Source organism: Lepidochelys olivacea (genome assembly GCF_965140295.1).
Source record: "Lepidochelys olivacea isolate rLepOli2 genome assembly, chromosome: 2".
Classification (NCBI taxonomy): domain Eukaryota; kingdom Metazoa; phylum Chordata; order Testudines; family Cheloniidae; genus Lepidochelys; species Lepidochelys olivacea.
Window position 1 is genome coordinate 262,848,420 of NC_140412.1, and position 17,811 is coordinate 262,866,230.

A 17,811-nucleotide genomic window follows, 5' to 3' on the forward strand; every position below is an offset into this window, starting at 1 on the left:
AGCACTTCTGGAGCTGGCAGCTTAAAGCCAGTAGCAAACTCAAACCTCTAACGGCTTAGCCATTAGAGAGAAACAGAGCGTGACACTGCATAAGCGTGGGTTGTTATACAGTCAGGGGATACTGGTGGCCATTTCTAAGTCAATATTTGCTAACTTTTAACATACAGCAGTATGTCATATGCAGCAGTATTCCCCCATTCTAAGTACAGGGAAATACTCTTATCTCAGATAATGTCACGTAGTAACAGTCAGCAAATCTCAATTTCATAGAAGCTATAGTTTATGCCTACTGTCAATAGCATCTGCAATTTTGTTCCAGTATCCAGTTGTGAGATTGAAAATGCAAGTACAAGAATAGAAGTGGTTTTTAAAAAAGTTTGGTCCACCAGGTACAAATAACTGTGTAGTGATACCCTGTATCATTGTTATAGTAAAAGGAGATTTGCTGGCGGATAAACATTACAGATAATTCTATTTTACCAATTTTGGAGGACAGCCAGGGCCTTTATGACTATTTACCACAAATCAAACCTTTTCCTACCTTTTACTAGCAGTGCTGCAGTGGTTTGTTGATCTCCTGAATCACATGTGTACTCCCCAGCATCCTGAAGTTCCACGTCATAAATAAACAGCTCAACAAAAGTCCCCTCTTGCCTGATCTCATACTTGTCACTTGACTGCAGCACCACATCTCCTTTCCTCCATTCAATTGGAGCACTCGGTTTTGTCAGCTCGCAGCGCAGCGCGGCCGTACACCCTTCCTCGACTTCCTCATTTTGGAGCCAACGTTTGAAAAGCACAGGTAGGGCTGACAGCATGAATTAAGCAAAACAAGAGAGGAGGTTTGTTTTGTTAAAAAATGAACTGATAACAGCTTGAACAATAATGGAATTCCTGAAGACAACAGGCCAAATTCTGCCTGCATTTACTCCCAGTCAGGGTGTAGGAATGCAAACAAGGATAGAACCTGGCCTATAGTCATGTCAGAATTGTTGATAGTTCTCTGGTAGAGCAACTATTTGTTGTTAGTTAGTAACAAAGTTTTGCAAAGTAGTTTGTACTGGGGGATCATTTAATACCTGTGTCTTTACAATTCAAAATGATGAAGGGATTCCAATGGGAAAGGGGGGTTTGGTTTTACATAATATTGGTCAGGCTTCAGTTCTGTAAAAAATCAGAAGAATGTCTGATTCAAATCCAGGTTCAATTTATCTGAACCTCCAAAGTTTGGGTAGTGAGGTCTGAATTAGTCGCTCCAGTTTTGACCCATCTCTATTGGTCAGATCTCTACTAGCTAAATGTGGTTTGCAAAGTTTTGTCAGTCACATTTGGGGTGATAACCAAAATAAGACCCAGGGGCATTTTGGACTGGAGCTCTATTTATCTGAAACACAAGATAGTTTTAACCACTTTTTTAAAAAACGGAGACTAAAATTGTCCAACAAACCATCATTTCATTTATAGTACTTATAAGAGGCTTATTTTTAAATGAGTAATGCTGCAATCTACATGTAGTCCATTTTCAAGGTAAGATTGATGATTGCCTATACATTCAATAATCTCTACCACTGCAGATGAATAATTACTAGAGATGAGCAAAGATCAGAATTTCTGCCCTGTGGCAAATTCTGATATTTCAACATTTGTTTTCATCCAGAATTGGAGTGCAAAATCAAAACAGGGACTCGTGTACAACAAAAAATTCTGAAAAAAATTGATTTGGAAATATAAAAATGTTCATTTTGACATTTTCAACCAAAATGAAATGTTTTGACATTCCCAAATCAATATGTTTTGTTTCAAGTCATGTCAGCATCGAACTGCATCTGTGTTAGGTGCCAGTCAATTTTGTGCCCTCATTCTTCCTTATTGGCCGGGTCTCTGGCTTGACTACAGGTCCCATGTTTCACTGGAGTCTTGTGACTCATCCTGCACTACTCGGCTAAATTAGAGGGGAGATCATGGGAGATGTAGTCCAGTTAGGGAGCCCAGCCCATAGGAGAGAATGGGAACACAGTGCAGCCAAACTACAACTCTCATGAGCCACCACAGCACGCTAGGCAGATGCAGTTTAATGGTGACCCAACCTGAAACAAAATATTTAGTTTAGATTCTCCCAACAGAAGACCCAAAAATTTCATCAAATTTTCCTATGGAAAAATTCCCATTTTGCAGAAACCGCATCTCTCTCAAAAAATCATTTTGACAGAAAATTCTTAACCAGCTCTAACAACAATTATTAAAGACAAGATTGTTTTTCACCCCCAAAAAATGAAATCCTTGAAGGCAAGAGGAGCGATCCCAGAGCACAAACACCTCCAGACATAAAAAATATAGCATTTTATGAATGGCTTCAGTGCATGGCACTCTCGAGACACCTTCTCACCTTTAATATCTAGTCTGGCAGTGGTCTTCTTGTCAACTGTATTACAGCTATACTCCCCTGAGTCCTCAGGTTTTAAATCATGGATGATCAGAGTATGTACGTTCCCTTCCTTCTTGATTTCAAACTTCGTACTGGACTTGATCACAGACACAGCTTTCTTCCATTCCACTGGGATGTTAGGCTTAGATAGCTCACACTGTAGTTTTGCAGTGTCACTCTCTTGCAGTTCCTGGTTCTCGAGCAACTTTACAAATATGGCTGGAGCAACTGTAGAAAGGGGAATAAAAGCATTTTGCACATGTATAATCAGGCATGTAGATAGGAAACTCTTTAATACAGGTTATCATAAGAAATGCACAGCAGCTCAAGATTTAAGTCTCAGATTTCACATTTTCACACACAGGATCACATTTTAGAAAAGCTAAATGTAAGGTCATACCTACAGAAGAGGGAAATGTATCCTGGAAAGCGGTGACTCTAAAAAGGATTTAGGGATTGGTCATTCAATACTGGAACACTGTGTCCCAGTTCCAGTGTCCACGTTTTAAAAATGATATTGAAAAATTGGAGAGGGTACAGAGAAGAACCCCAAAAATGATTCAAGTGCTGGAAAAAACCACCTTTCAATTAACGACTTCAAGATAAGTTGGTGTTGGTCCTGCTTTGAGCAGGGGATTGGTCTAGATGACCTCCTGAGGTCCCTTCCAATCCTTATATCCTATAATTGTAAGAGCTCAATCTGTTTAGCTTATCAAAAAGAAGACTGGGAGTTGACTTGATTAGAGTGTATAAATACCTTCACTATAAGAAAATACCTGGTGCTAAAATGCTCTTTAATCTAGGCAAGAAAGACTTAACACAAATGAATAGCTGGAAGCTAAAACCAGACAAATTCAAATTGGGAATAAGGCACAAATTTAACAGTGAGCGTGATTAACCATTGAAACAAATTGCCAAGAGAAGTGGTGGATTCTCCATCTCTTGAAGTCTTCAAATCAAGACTTACCTTTTTGGAAGATATGCTTTAGTCCCACACAAGTTATGAGGATCAATATAGGAGCAACTGGGGGGAATTCTCTGGCCTGTGTTATAAAGGAGGTCAGACCAGATGATCTAATGATCCCTTCTGGCCTTAAAATCTACACATCTATGATTCTAATTCTCCTACTTGTTCCCACCTGCTGGATGCAAGAAAAGAAGCTAACCACTTAAATTAAATAACTTTCCTAGTATTGATTTTCCATGTAGGCACTTGCTCTTGTTGCCGCAGTAATGTTATACTATGGTGAACTGGAGAGAAGGTTTTCACAAGACAATCTATCGGTTTGGATGTGGTCCGTGCTATAAAAAAAGATTGTGAACCCATGGAGTATGATAAAAGCCCCTCGCCCTTCCAATGAAAGATTGTTCCCTACATTTGCTAGTATTTTGTCTCATGAAGCATGGATTTGGGTGTAGAGGAGAGAGAAGAGTGAACGGGAGGAGACTACACAATGGCCCTGATTCTGATGACCTAGCATAATTTTACACTAATGTGTTGTGACTTCAGAATCAAACTCTATGAAATAGAAGTTTTGGAGGGAAAAAACCATAAAAAAATAATGGATCTGATTCTGCACTTACATCAGTGTAAAACTGGCATAACTGAAATCAGAACTGACTCCTATATTGGCACTGTAAAATGAGATAAAAGAAAAAGAAACCCGGTGGCACATGGTGCTGACCAACCCTTAAGATTATTTTTTATTCTGTACCATCACAGCTTGTAAAAGAACAAGCAAGTAGTATCCAATGCCATCGTAAGTGGGAGGTGTCTAGAAAAGTGCTTGGTTATGATGGTGACTGCACAGAGAATTTAAAACAAACAAACCTCCTATAGAACTGAAGCAATTGTTATCTCAAAGGGGTTGTTTACTTACCTTGGACTGTTAGCTGTGCCTCTGTGGTATTTTGCCCTACTCTGATACTGACAGACCCAGAGTCTTCTAGGGTCACCCTCCTCAGGGTCAAAGTGTGAAGCTTCCCTTGAACTGTTATCTCGTTCATTTCATTGGGCTGGAGCGGTACGCCACCCAGGCACCACTGCACGTCCCGAGCTTTCTCCCGAGAAACCTTGCACTTGAACACTGCGTCTTCTCCTTCATATAAGGTGACGTCCTTTAGCACCTCCACTATGCTCGCTGCTGGTTCTTTGGTAGAAAAAGTCACAACTGTTTTAAATCCATTTTCAAGCACCTTACCCCATTTTTAGACATTATTATTATATTATTATTGGTAAGGCAACTCATGCCCAAAGGATTCTGGGTACTTAAAACAATATTATAATACAATATACAAATATTTCTAACAGAAAGATTACACACTGTAGCTAAGTAATATTAATGTGAAGCCCTCTAATCCCTGAAGGCCCTGAACCCACTGAAATCGCTGACCAAATTCCTCTTTATTCTACCAGGCACGGGACCAGGTATAGTGGGATTTCCCTCGACACTGCTATAGAACTCTGTTTTGTCATGGTGCCAGGATCATGATTTTAAACACAGTTCAGATACTTCCAACGGTATTGACCAAAAGAGAGTTCAAATCCTACCTTTCACATATACAGCTGCTGTGGTTTGTTGGTCTCCTGTATCACAGGTGTATTCCCCAGCATCAGCCTCATTCAGGTTATGGATTGTCAGCTCAGTGACAGGGCCAGTTTGTTTCATCTCGTACTTGTCACTTGGTTGCAGAACTTTCCCTGCTTTCTTCCATTGCACGGGGGCATTGGATTGGGAGACCTCACAGCTCAGGGTGATGATGCCACCCTCTTCTGCTTGCTGGCTCTGGAGTGGTCGTATAAAAAGTACTGGCAAAGCTAAACAAAGATAAACAGGGAAACACATTTGCACTTCATTAGTGACTGTCTTTTCCTGACTTTCTGATATGAACTTGCCCCTGCTTTACAGCTGGTCTTCTATTTTTCATATACAGTTGTGAACATTTTGACTCGTTTCCCCACCAAAATTACACACCGACAGACACAATGTACTAATTCCTTTTACATCACCATTAGCAGCAGTCTCTTGGAAGCCTTCATAGACTGGTAAGTCTAAGTGGAGTTTACATGAAATCATGGCACCCTGTAAGATATTTCTTTAGCTCATGTTACAAAATACATTTTTAAAACCCCACATGGGGAACAAATGTAGAGCGCTTGATTTTCAGAGGTGCTGAATCGCAACAACTCCAGCTGAAATCAAGGATGACCTTAGCAGCATCTCACAGTGCCCAGTAGCAGGAGCCCATTTTAAAACGTGAGCACTGAAGTTTGACACCTAATTCTCCATTTGGGTGCTCAAGGTGGAACTTAGATGCCTCAGCTAGGGATTTAGGGTTTTTTTTTTATTTGAATGCACAAATGAGGAAATGGGCATCTTCCTTTAATCTGCCCAGCTTTCAAAATCAAACTCCAGAAAGAAAGGAGAACTAGAATTATTTGTATTGATTTAGAGCATAGATGGGTACATCTGTATGATTCAGAGATGAGCTTTTGGGTTTTGGTTTGGAACATCACAAAGTTTGGGGGCTCAGCTCCCGAGTTTTGGTTCAGCCTGTTATTATGCGCTAGTGGCTCCACAGTGAAAGGGGAGATTTGCATGGGCAGGAAATATGGTTCTGAGTGTGTATGGAGAGCTAACAGGGATGGAAGGTGGCTGCCTGTAAGAGGGGAGGGTGGCTTCTGGAGGTGCCTGGGGTGTATCTGAGGAGGGATGGTTGCCTCTGAGAGGCAGCTGGGTAATGGCTGGGGTGAGGTTTTGGGGCAGCTGTGTTCGGGGGTTGCCGGTGGGGACAGGAGAGTGGACTGCTCTCACCTTTTGCACTGCTCCCTCCTCCTGGCCACTGCTCCATGGAGCCAGCAGAGGACCAGGGAACAGTTGGTGGGGCTGTGTAACAGACAAGCTGCTTGCAGAACAAGTGACACAACAGCCCCAGAATGTCATCTCTCTGCCTGCAGCACAACTGGACGCATGGGAACCCAGCTGGACTGCAGGAAGGCAGGCTAGCATGTGGTGTGGAGTGGGGGCTGCAGTGAGTGTCATGAGAAACGCATGACACTTAACAGCGTTCAGCTCAGGGGGACTGGGCTCACTGGTCCAGTGTCCCTGAGCCTAGCATCATGTGGAGCACTGACACATTTATCCTTTTCCATAATTCAGGAAAATCCCAAAGGGATGTAGCCTCCTTGCAGATTGAGTGCCACCTGGATTGATGTCTAGCTAGATCCGTAAGACTGGCTGGTTGGTCTAGCTCAATCACTATCAATCTTATCACACTACCAAAGCTTTTGGTGACCACATGATCACTGGACAGGTAGCAGCATTCCTTGGTTAACATGCTTCATAATTGATTGGTCTTCCATCCCAGTAATATGACTGCTACATTTAAACTAAACTAGAAATAGCTACAATTAGGAGAAATGTTTCTGTCACCTTTTACCAACAAGGACGCTGTAGTCTGCTCATCGCCAGAATCACAAGTGTAGTCTCCAGAGTCTTTCAGCTGCAAGTCATGAATTAGGAGTTCCACGGCAGATCCCTTCTGTCTCATCTCGTACTTGGCACTAGCTTGGAGCAGGACTGAACCCTTTCTCCATTTCACTGGGGCATTGGGTTTGGAGAGCTCAGCGTGTAGGGTGACAGGGGAGCCCTCCTCAGCTTCTTGGCTCTGGAGTTTTTGTTCAAAAAGTGCTGGAATGGCTAGGTTCCATAGAGGAAAAAAATAGGGTCAAGTATCATGCCATTCAGTACATCCCCTCACAGTACAACTGCATTTGGATTTGCTTGGTATCACAAGCAACAGTTGGAATCTGGAGTTAATATTATAGTCGGGCAAAACTAGTGAACACTTTTCACGGGGAAAATTTCCATGTGAAATTGGAAACATTTCATTTCTCTTGAACTTTGAGACTGACTCTTTGTTGTAGCATATCTAATACTAAAGATAAAATAATACAGGTGCAATAGCAAACTATCCCGATAAGAAGGAAAAATAGGAAGAATAACAAGAAGCCAATGCGGCTGTATGAGAAGTTCTATAATGACTTGAAAATCATAACAGAATCCTACAAAAAGTGGAAGCGTGGACACATCGCAAAGGATGAATACAAAAATATAGCACAAGTATGTAAGGACAAAATCAGGAAGACTAAGGCACGAAATGAATTACACCTAGCAAGGGACATAAAAGGTAGTAAGAAGAGATCCTATAAATACCTTAGAGGCAAGACAGAGAAGATGAAAAGTTGTAGGTCCATTACTTAGTGGGGAAAGAGAACTAATAATGGATGACACCAAAAAGGATGAGGTGTTTAATGCCTTTTTTGCTTCAGTCTCCACTGAAACAGTTAATTGTGACCAGATACTTAACACAAATAATATTAACAATAATGGGGAAGGAACACAAGTCAGAATAGGGAAAGAACAGGTTAAAGAGTTGGGGCCAGAGGCTGGCCAGCAGCTGGAGTCCCGGGGACGGGGCCAGCAGCCAGGGCCAGAAGAGGAGCTGGGTAGTGCTCCCTCCCCGTCACCCATGGGCGCTGGCCCAAGCCGCAACCACGCCTCCCCCAAACATTCCTCCATGCTCCCTAGTGGAGCACGCCCCACAGTTTGGGAATCTCTGGCCAAACTCATGGAGGATACATGAGGTCCCAGAGAACTGGAAAGGGCAAACATAGTACCTATTTTAAAAAAAAGGGAACAACGAATACACAGTCAACTAGAGACAAGCCAGCCTAACTTTGATACCTGGAAAGATACTGGAACAAATTATTAATCAATTTGTGAGCACCTAGAAGAAAACAACAGAGTAATAAGTCACAGCCAACACGGATTTGTCATGAACAAATCAAGCCAAACCAACCTAATTTCCTTCTTGGAGAGGGTTATTGGCCATGTGAATGGGGGAAGCAGTAGACAGGATATATCTTGATTTTAGTAAGACTTTTGATATAGTCTCACAAGGCATTCTCATAAGCAAACTAGGGAAATGTGGTCCAGATGAAAGTACTATAAAGTGGATGCACAAATGGTTGAAAGTCCATACTCGAAGAGTAGCTATCAACGGTTTGCTGTCAAACTGACAGGACATATCTAGTGGACTCCCAAAGGGATCAGTCCTGGTACTATTCAATATTTTCATTAATGACATGGATAATGGATTGACAAGTATTGTTATAAAATGTGTGGGTGACACTAAGATAATGGAGGTGATACTGCTCTCTCTTATGCCAATGTAAATCAAGAACTCCACTGAAGTCAATAGAGTTACACAGATGTAAAAATGATATGATCACTGTTAATAGCTTTAGCTATACATTGGAGCCTGGACTCTGGGACCTTCCCCTATTGCTGGGGTCCTAGAGCTTGGGCTCCAGTCCTAGCTTGAATGTCTATATAGCAATTTGATAGGCCTGCAGTCTGAGTCTCACAAGCCCGAGTCAGCTGACAAGGGCCAGCTGAAGGCGTTTAATTGCTGTGTAGACCTACCCTAACTGTACAGTCAGTTAAGTAACGGAATATGCTTCCAAAGGCGGTTGTCAAATCTCCATCATTGGATATATTTAAGAACAGGTTAGACCAACTCTTGTCAGGAATGGTCTATGTATATTTGGTCCTGCCTTAGTGCAGGGGGCTGGGCTGGATGACCGCTTGAGTTCCCTTCCAACCTTCATTTCTATGATTCCATATCACACATTTGAGTCAAAATGGTATGTGTTACTCACTCTTGGCCCAAAATATTAATAATAATATTGCAATCTGGATATGGAAATTTTCCCCACTGAAATATTATTTCTATTTTAAGAAGAGGAAACATTAAGGGTTTAGGTGATTGGCCTTTGTGGCGCTGTAGTTTAGTGGTGGAGACAGGTGGATGAGAATCAGATTATCTGGTTTCTAATATTCGTCTAACAGTGTTTTACTATGTGAGCATAGACAAGCCATTTAGGCCAGTTACTTCAAAAGAATTCACTAATCTAGGGTGTCTCAATGTTTGGGTGTCCACTTTAGACACCTTGGGTCTGACTTTCACTAGTGCTGATCTCTAGCATCTCCCATTGACTTCCAGTGTCTAGCTAAAGCTATTAACAGTGATCATATCGCTTTTTACTTCAGTGTAATTCTATTGACTTCAGTGGAGTTCTTGATTTACGCTGGTGTAAGAGAGAGCAGCATCAGCACCATTATCTTACCTTGCATAATCCTTTTTTTGGTGTATATTGACTAAGGCCAATGCAACAGAGAACTCTGAATGTCAGGACTGAGGTGACAGAATCATCACTGGGCTCAATAGAGTGTGACGGTGAAATTCTATGGCCAGTGTTATGCAGGAAGTCAGACTAAATGGTCCCTTCTGGCCTTAAAATCTATGAATCTGTGACCAGGGTTGAGGCCCAGAGCTGGACTAGAAGGGGGCCTCTCAAGTCAGGAATGAAGTTCATTGACAGAGATGTACTGGAGTAGTTTGCAAACATTTACTCAGAGTAAAACTAGCTCTGTAGCCAGAACCTACTAGTCCCTCACTTTAAAAGTTATGATAGTAACCAAATAAGATATGAAAGCGGATGTACATACACAGTAACAAATTTCCATAATTTTTGTAGATGTTCACAGAGAGAATTCATTATGGGGCCATTACCACTTTCATATGCAACATCCAGTGGAAATAACGTAACTACTAAAAACAGAGGTCTAGAACCTCAGCAGTATAAATCAGAATAGCTCCCCCGAATTCAAAGGACCAACTCTGTCCCAGTGCATCTGATAGAAGTAGGACTGTGCTTGTTAACTAGAACAAATACGTCCTTTAAAAATCATTCAAAAACCTACCTTTGACAGTTAAAATGGCTGTAGTTTGCTGATTTCTGTTATCACAAGTGTATTTGCCCGAATCTTCTGGCTTTAAATTATAAATCTTTAATGTATGGATTGTCCCCTCTTTCCTGATTTCATATTTGGAGCTCGGAGAAATCACCTGGGAGCCCTTCCGCCACTCCACTGATACATTGGGCTGAGAGACCTCGCACTCCAGAGTGGCTGTAGCATCCTCCTCCAATTCTGCGTTCTTGAGAATCTCTTTAAAGACTGGAAGCGGTACTGAAATTATAAATATATGGAGGATGGAATTGCAGGAGCTTGTAATTACCCTAGTCTAGTTTTCAAGATTCTGCCTTTGGCAGTACATTGTCAACCACTCAGCTCTGAGCCCCTTACAATGCTATGTCAACATAATAACTGGCGTGCAAATGATGCAATGGAACGTTTAAATACTAAAAAGTGTTTTAACTTCTATGCAGGTTTTGTAAGGCTATTTTTGAAGCAAAAGCCTGCCTTTTGGACCTCAGCTACTTGACAACATCTCTTAAAATATCATATTGTAATGAAGCATTAATCAGTATTTTGGCTGGCTCAATGTCATGATTAATAAGTACAGGAAGGGAATACGGTTTGATTTTGCAAGTGCAAATTTCTTTGCAGCTATGAAGGGGCATTCAGGGAGAGAATGGCACTATGAAATGGAGAGAAGAAGGTTCTATCAAAATCCTGATCCTAATCATCCTTGGTAATTTCATTTGATAACAGTACTGCCATTACTGTATATGGATGACACCTTGAGAAGCTGCACTCTACCCACATCAGCTTCTCACTCAGGCCATGGATCTTGTTACCTTTTACTGTGAGCTCTGCTGTGGACACGTAGGGTCCCACTCTGAAAGTGATGGTGCCCGTATCCTGCTGGGTGGTTTTCCTCAGCCTAAGTGTGTGAATCTTGCCTTTTTCAACAGAGATCTCATTCATTTCATTGCTCTGCAGTGCAACATCCTCTAGCTTCCACTCCACATCCCTTGCGTTGTCATGTGAAACCCAGCACTGAAACATAGCATCTTCCTCTTCAAACACCACCACGCTCTTCAGGCCACTGACTATGGTCACATCAGGCTCTAAAAATGTTGCAATGTCCATTAGTGAAAGAATAAATGGCTGCACATGGACCAAAATCGCAAGAGCAGCTCATCATAATTCTAGAAAACTGTTCTGTTTTATGTGGGTTCTTATAACATGTCCATCACATTGGTATCTGAGTACTTTCCAGGTGCATTAAGTGACATGGCTAACATCTTTCACATGTGGTTCTCTCTCTCTTCCTCTCTCCAAGGATAAAATTGTATGTGCCTCTTTTAAAATAGCGCACCATGTGCTATCATAAAATCATAGGACTGGAAGGGACCTCGAGAGGTCATCTAGTCCAGTCCCCTGCACTCAAGGCAGGACTAAGTATTATCTAGACCAGTGGTTCTCAAAGCCGGTCCACCGCTTGTTCAGGGAAAGCCCCCGGCGGGCCGGACCGGTTTGTTTCCCTGCTGCGTCCGCAGGTTCGGCCGACGGTGGCTCCCACTGGCCACGGTTCACCGCTCCAGGCCAATGGGGGCTGCAGGAAGGGCGGCCAGAACATCCCTTGGCCCATGCCACTTCCCGCAGCCCCCATTGGCCTGGAGCAGCAAACCGCGGCCAGTGGGAGCCGTGACTGGCCGAACCTGCGGATGCTGCTGGTAAACAAACCGGCCCGGCCCACCAGGGTCTTTCCCTGAACAAGCGGCGGACCGGCTTTGAGAACCACTGATCTAGACCATCCCTGACTGGTGTTTGTCAAACCTGCTCTGAAAAATCCCCAATGATGGAGATTCCACAACATCCCTAGGCAATTTATTTCAGTGCTTAAGCACACTGACAGTTAGGAAGTTTTTCCTTATGTCCAACCTAAACCGCCCTTGCTGCAATTTAAGCCCGTTGCTTCTTGTCCTATCCTCTGAGATTAAGAAGAACAATTTTTCTCCCTCCTCCTCATAACAAACTTTTATGTATTTGAAAACGGTTATGTCCCCTCTCAGTCTTCTCTTCTCCAGATTATGTGTTTATATTATTGAAAGCAATGTCAAAGAAGCTTGACTTGAACTTGGCATGGAAAGTAGTGAGGTGGGAGGTAGTTTTCAGAAACTGTGGGAGTTGGTTCCAAGGTCTTGGATGAACCCACAAGAAAACTCTGTCTCTCGTAGTAACACTTCAGTAACTTCACACTTGCCATACTCTATTACCTTGTGACAACTCTTTTAATCATTTTTTGAAGATGAAACACTGTATTATATGCAGTAACTATTATGATGTTGTGAAATCTCACCATCTTGTACTGAAAAGCAACCGCACAGTAAAAGGCTCTTACCTTTCACAGTCAGCATTGCAGAGGTTGTCTCATCCCCAGCAATGCAGGAATACTCGCCGGTGTCTTTAGGCTCCAGGTGTTGAATACATAACTCATGAATGGTCCCATCCTGTCTGATTCCATACTTGGAACTTGACTGAAGCACCCTGCCATCTTTCCTCCACTCTACTACAGCATTAATTATTGTGACCTCACAGCGTAGCTTGACCATTCCTCCCTCTTCCACTTCCTCATTCTTTAGCTGTTGCTTGAACAGAGGTTTAATGGCTGTGGAGTCAAGAACAGTCAATAGACAATCCATTAGCTATGTGCTTATATGTAGAAAGATGAACCCAGCTACACACAAGGAGGCTGGCTGCCTGTGGCCTCATGCTGCAGAACAAATATGCATTTAATAATGTCAGAGGTAAATAAACCACTTGTGATCCCAGTATATAAAGAAAGGCAATTTCAGTGCAATTTCCCTCAAGGTTTTATTGCACACAAAGTTCAGCGTTTCTTTATCAGAAGGAGCTCTATTATGAGCCTTCTTGTGATGTAGAAGATAGCATTAGGAGTTAGGATGCACTATTGGCATTCATTCTAAATACAGAGTATACTCTTCTTACTAACACCAGTGTAACTCCATTGACTTCAATGGAGTTATTCCTGATTTACATCAACTTGAGAAAGAGGAGAATCAGGCCTTAAACACACATTCTGTTGCATCACTGTCTTTCCAAAATCCTTAGACTCGCAACAATAATCCCTCGCAGAAGATGTAGCACTATTGTACGAGAACAAATTCCATCCAACTACTTGGACAACAGCCACTGAACTGTTGGGAGGGTAGTTAATTATGTGACTAGCCACCCACTTTATTTTTGTTTTGTTTAAATGCTCATGCCTTTCACTGCAGTTTATTAAAGACGAAAATCAGTAGGTAATCAAAGTGATTCTATAACTTGCTTATGCATGATGATTCTATTACTGCACTGGACTAGAAAATAACCCAAACTACCAGATCTGAAAAATTAACATTTGTTAAAATCATGGAATCTTCATCCAGTGTGAATTTTCTTGCAACTGTTAAGGGACACATGGAGGTCATTTATATGCAGTGAATTATGCATCCTAACAGGCATTCTAAAAATGTCCCTCCACAATCCACTTTTGTGCATTCTGATTCGTGGTTCTGCATCTGCTTTTCTCTTATTCAACTTATTACTAATTTGTTGTATTCACGAAGAAATTCAGAGTAACTTCTCTAACATGTCACTGATCATGTTTTTAAATTGTGCCCCATTTAGGGTGATGCTAACCATTCACTCTGAGGTTGGCTGTGCTCCGTTGATCTCCAGTATCACAGGTGTAATCCGACGTGTCCTCTGGTTCTGTGTTATGGATCACAAGTTCAGCTATGAGACCATCTAATTTCATTTCATATTTGGCACATGGAAAGAGGTCTATGGTGCCTTTCCTCCATTGCACAGAAGCCGCGGCCTTTGTCAGCTCACACTGGAGTTTTACTGTAGCTCCTTCTTCCACTTCCTTGTCCTTGAGCTCTTTTTTGAAAAGAACTGGGAGGGCTAAAAGGAAATGAAAAAAAAAACAGGGGCTTTTATTTAACCCCAAATCAAGTACCTGTTAACATAACCAGACACTGACGTTGTGGGAAAGGTAGCGCCTGATTTTTAAAAATACCCCCCAAAGTCACTATCATAGAACGTATACTGCCAACTTGTACATTATAATGGTAACTGATTCCATTATCTTCAAAAGAGGCTGTCTGCAATTCTGAAGTTTCCTTCAAGTACTCTTTGACCTTACATCTTCCCTTGGTTGAGTTCTTTGAGCTAAATTAACTTTGAACCGATCCCAGAGATATGTCTGTATTCAGAAATGAATCTTCCTAGGGCCAGACCCTGGGAAAGTCCCACATTGGTCTCATTCCAGTTACTAGATGGAGAACTTTGTTTTTGTTTAATATTGGAGAGGACATCAGTGGTGCATCAAGACAAATGTCCAGTGACATTAAGTTGAATCATTGCGGAGCTTCCCTCTCAAACTCTTCCCAAATGTATGGGAAAGTTACTCATGTTACAAGCAACACTCAAGTGCTCTGTGACAGAGCTTCCTCTCTGCCTCTGTGGGTCCCACGCTTCCATTTAGCGGCGGGCTGGGGTATTCCTCTTTTCCCTCAGAATTTTCCCCATGCCCCTGGGTTTACTGTCCACACCCTGTCAGAGCAGGGTCCCTCCCTGATGGGGCGGGGGGGAAGGAAGGAGAGCCCCTCAGTCTCTGGTAGCCCCTCTGGTCATGGTGGCAACAGACCAGACACTCGGTTCAATCTCTCCGCTCTGGCAGGGTCTCTTCCCTCAGACCTCTGGAGCCCAGAAGGGCCATCCACCCTGTTAGGCAGGGATTCTCCCACTCTTCACCTCTGTACCTGCGTGGCTTCTCTCCTAATGCTTGTCAGCCTCTACACTGCCCAGCGCTCCAGTAGCTTGCCCTCCCCACTCAGCTCCTATTGCATGCCCTATCTGGCTGGAGGGAAGGCTTTTAACAGGTTCTGGCAGGCCCTTGATTGGCCCCAGATGTCCTAATTAACTCAGAGTAACCCCTGTTCAGCTACCAAGGGAAAAGGGACCTGCTTATCCTGGGGCTAATATATCTGCCTTCCAGCACTCTCCTGTACTGCGGGAGGATCCTACACCTTCCCAGAATCCAATAGGAGCACACTCCTGTAGCTGTCTGGCCCGACCCTGTCCCAGCTCCTAAAAACAAATACGATCTCTTAAAATAAAGTACCATCTCCTCTTCCATACCACTGTTCCCTTCAGGATAAAGCTGTTTCTTGACTTTAGCAAAGCTTTTGACACGGTCTCCCATAGTATTCTTGTCAGCAAGTTAAGGAAGTATGGACTGGATGAATGCACCATAAGGTGGGTAGAAAGCTGGCTAAATTGTCGGGCTCAACGGGTAGTGATCAATGGCTCCATGTCTAGTTGGCAGCCGGTATCAAGTGGAGTGCCCCAGGGGTCGGTCCTGGGGCCGGTTTTATTCAATATCTTCATAAATGATCTGGAGGATGGTGTGGATTGCACTCTCAGCAAATTTGCGGATGATACTAAACTGGGAGGAGTGGTAGATATGCTGGAGGGGAGGGATAGGATACAGAAGGACCTAGACCAATTGGAAGATTGGGCCAAAAGGAATCTGATGAGGTTCAATAAGGATAAGTGCAGGGTCCTGCACTTAGGACGGAAGAACCCAATGCACAGCTACAGACTAGGGACCGAATGGCTAGGCAGCAGTTCTGCAGAAAAGGACCTAGGGGTGACAGTGGACGAGAAGCTGGATATGAGTCAGCAGTGTGCCCTTGTTGCCAAGAAGGCCAATGGCATTTTGGGATGTATAAGTAGGGGCATAGCGAGCAGATCGAGGGACGTGATCGTTCCCCTCTATTCGACATTGGTGAGGCCTCATCTGGAGTACTGTGTCCAGTTTTGGGCCCCACACTTCAAGAAGGATGTGGATAAATTGGAGAGAGTCCAGCGAAGGGCAACAAAAATGATTAGGGGACTGGAACACATGAGTTATGAGGAGAGGCTGAGGGAGCTGGGATTGTTTAGCCTGCAGAAGAGAAGAATGAGGGGGGATTTGATAGCTGCTTTCAACTACCTGAGAGGTGGTTCCAAAGAGGATGGCTCTAGACTGTTCTCAATGGTAGCAGATGACAGAACGAGGAGTAATGGTCTCAAGTTGCAGTGGGGGAGGTTTAGATTGGATATTAGGAAAAACTTTTTCACTAAGAGGGTGGTGAAACACTGGAATGCGTTACCTAGGGAGGTGGTAGAATCTCCTTCCTTAGAGGTTTTTAAGGTCAGGCTTGACAAAGCCCTGGCTGGGATGATTTAACTGGGAATTGGTCCTGCTTTGAGCAGGGGGTTGGACTAGATGACCTTCTGGGGTCCCTTCCAACCCTGATATTCTATGATTCTATGAATGGTGCCGGGCGACTTTATTTTTAAAGAAAATCAATAAGATTGAAGGGAAAAAATCATTATACCCCAAAATTATATAATTCAATCATGTTACTTTTGTGTGCTGAAGCAAATCAATTGTTTCAGGAGCGAAGTCAGCGAGGGACTCTCATCACCTACCTTTCACATATAAAGAAGCCTTTGTTTCCTGTTCCCCAATATCACAGCTGTATTCTCCTGTATCTTCGACTTGGAGATTATGTACTAAGAGCTCCACAATGCATTCCCTCTGTTTCATTTCATACTTATTGCTAGGCTGCAGCCCCAGGCCTCCTTTCCTCCATTCCACTGGAACTTTTGGTTTTGACAGCTCACAATGTAATGTGGCTGTACCTCCTTCTTCAGCCTCCTGATTCTGAAGGGGTTGCTTAAATACAATGGGCAGGGCTGTAAAAATTGAGAGGTAAATATTTTAAGAGCATGTTAGTCCCCAGATGAAGATATCTACCAGGGACCATAAAGAACAAGCTAAACCAGGGTTTCTCTAACACTGGTCTGTAGACCACTTCTTGTCAGTCTGTTTCATGAACCGTTTCTGAACCTAGAAACGGTGGTGGGGTGGGGGAAGGACTGTGGCATTAGGAGCAGAGTTTCTTCATGAGTAGATCTGTCTCACAAAGTAGTCCACAAAATGAACAAGTCTGAGAGCCACTGATCTAATCTGATCAGACTTTTCTATGGAAGCATCTCTACAAGAACAGAAGAGGCTGCATTTGAAGAACACAGTACCTGAAAGCAAGGGCTGAAGTGGTAGTGAATTTGTCCTCCTATGTGGTCCCTTTCCCTCCTATCAGGTTTTAAGATTTACAACAGCCTGTTGTGTTTAGCTTAGAGAATCTTCTCCTTTAGATTGTAAACGAATGCATCCGATGAAGTGAGCTGTAGCTCATGAAAGCTTATGCTCAAATAAATTTGTTAGTCTGTAAGGTGCCACAAGTCCTCCTTTTCTTTTTGCGGATACAGACGAACACGGCTGCTACTCTGAAACTTGGGACAGAGACTATCTTTTTGTTCTGTGTTTGTACAGCACAAAGCACAGTGGGGTCCTGGTCTGTGACCAGGGCTACAGTAATATAAATAAATAATACTAGTAGTAGATAAATTCTCAGCCAATGCATAACAGGCAATGTTAAGTTTCAAAAT

At 42.9% G+C, this 17,811-nt stretch overlaps 1 protein-coding gene across 1 annotated transcript in view; it reads right to left on the reverse strand.

The window, feature by feature from the left end:
• The window catches only part of OBSCN (obscurin, cytoskeletal calmodulin and titin-interacting RhoGEF), a gene marked incomplete at its 5' end in the record, with an annotated part of 294,967 nt that overhangs the window by 138,784 nt on the left and 138,372 nt on the right, over positions 1–17,811 (reverse strand). Inside the window, 10 exons of the mRNA XM_084618134.1 lie at positions 542–808; positions 2,387–2,653; positions 4,306–4,575; positions 4,977–5,243; positions 6,859–7,125; positions 10,255–10,521; positions 11,094–11,366; positions 12,644–12,910; positions 13,945–14,211; positions 16,789–17,055. Coding sequence (XP_084474260.1) covers positions 542–808; positions 2,387–2,653; positions 4,306–4,575; positions 4,977–5,243; positions 6,859–7,125; positions 10,255–10,521; positions 11,094–11,366; positions 12,644–12,910; positions 13,945–14,211; positions 16,789–17,055 — 2,679 coding nt within the window. The remainder of the gene's footprint in view (positions 1–541; positions 809–2,386; positions 2,654–4,305; positions 4,576–4,976; positions 5,244–6,858; positions 7,126–10,254; positions 10,522–11,093; positions 11,367–12,643; positions 12,911–13,944; positions 14,212–16,788; positions 17,056–17,811) is intronic.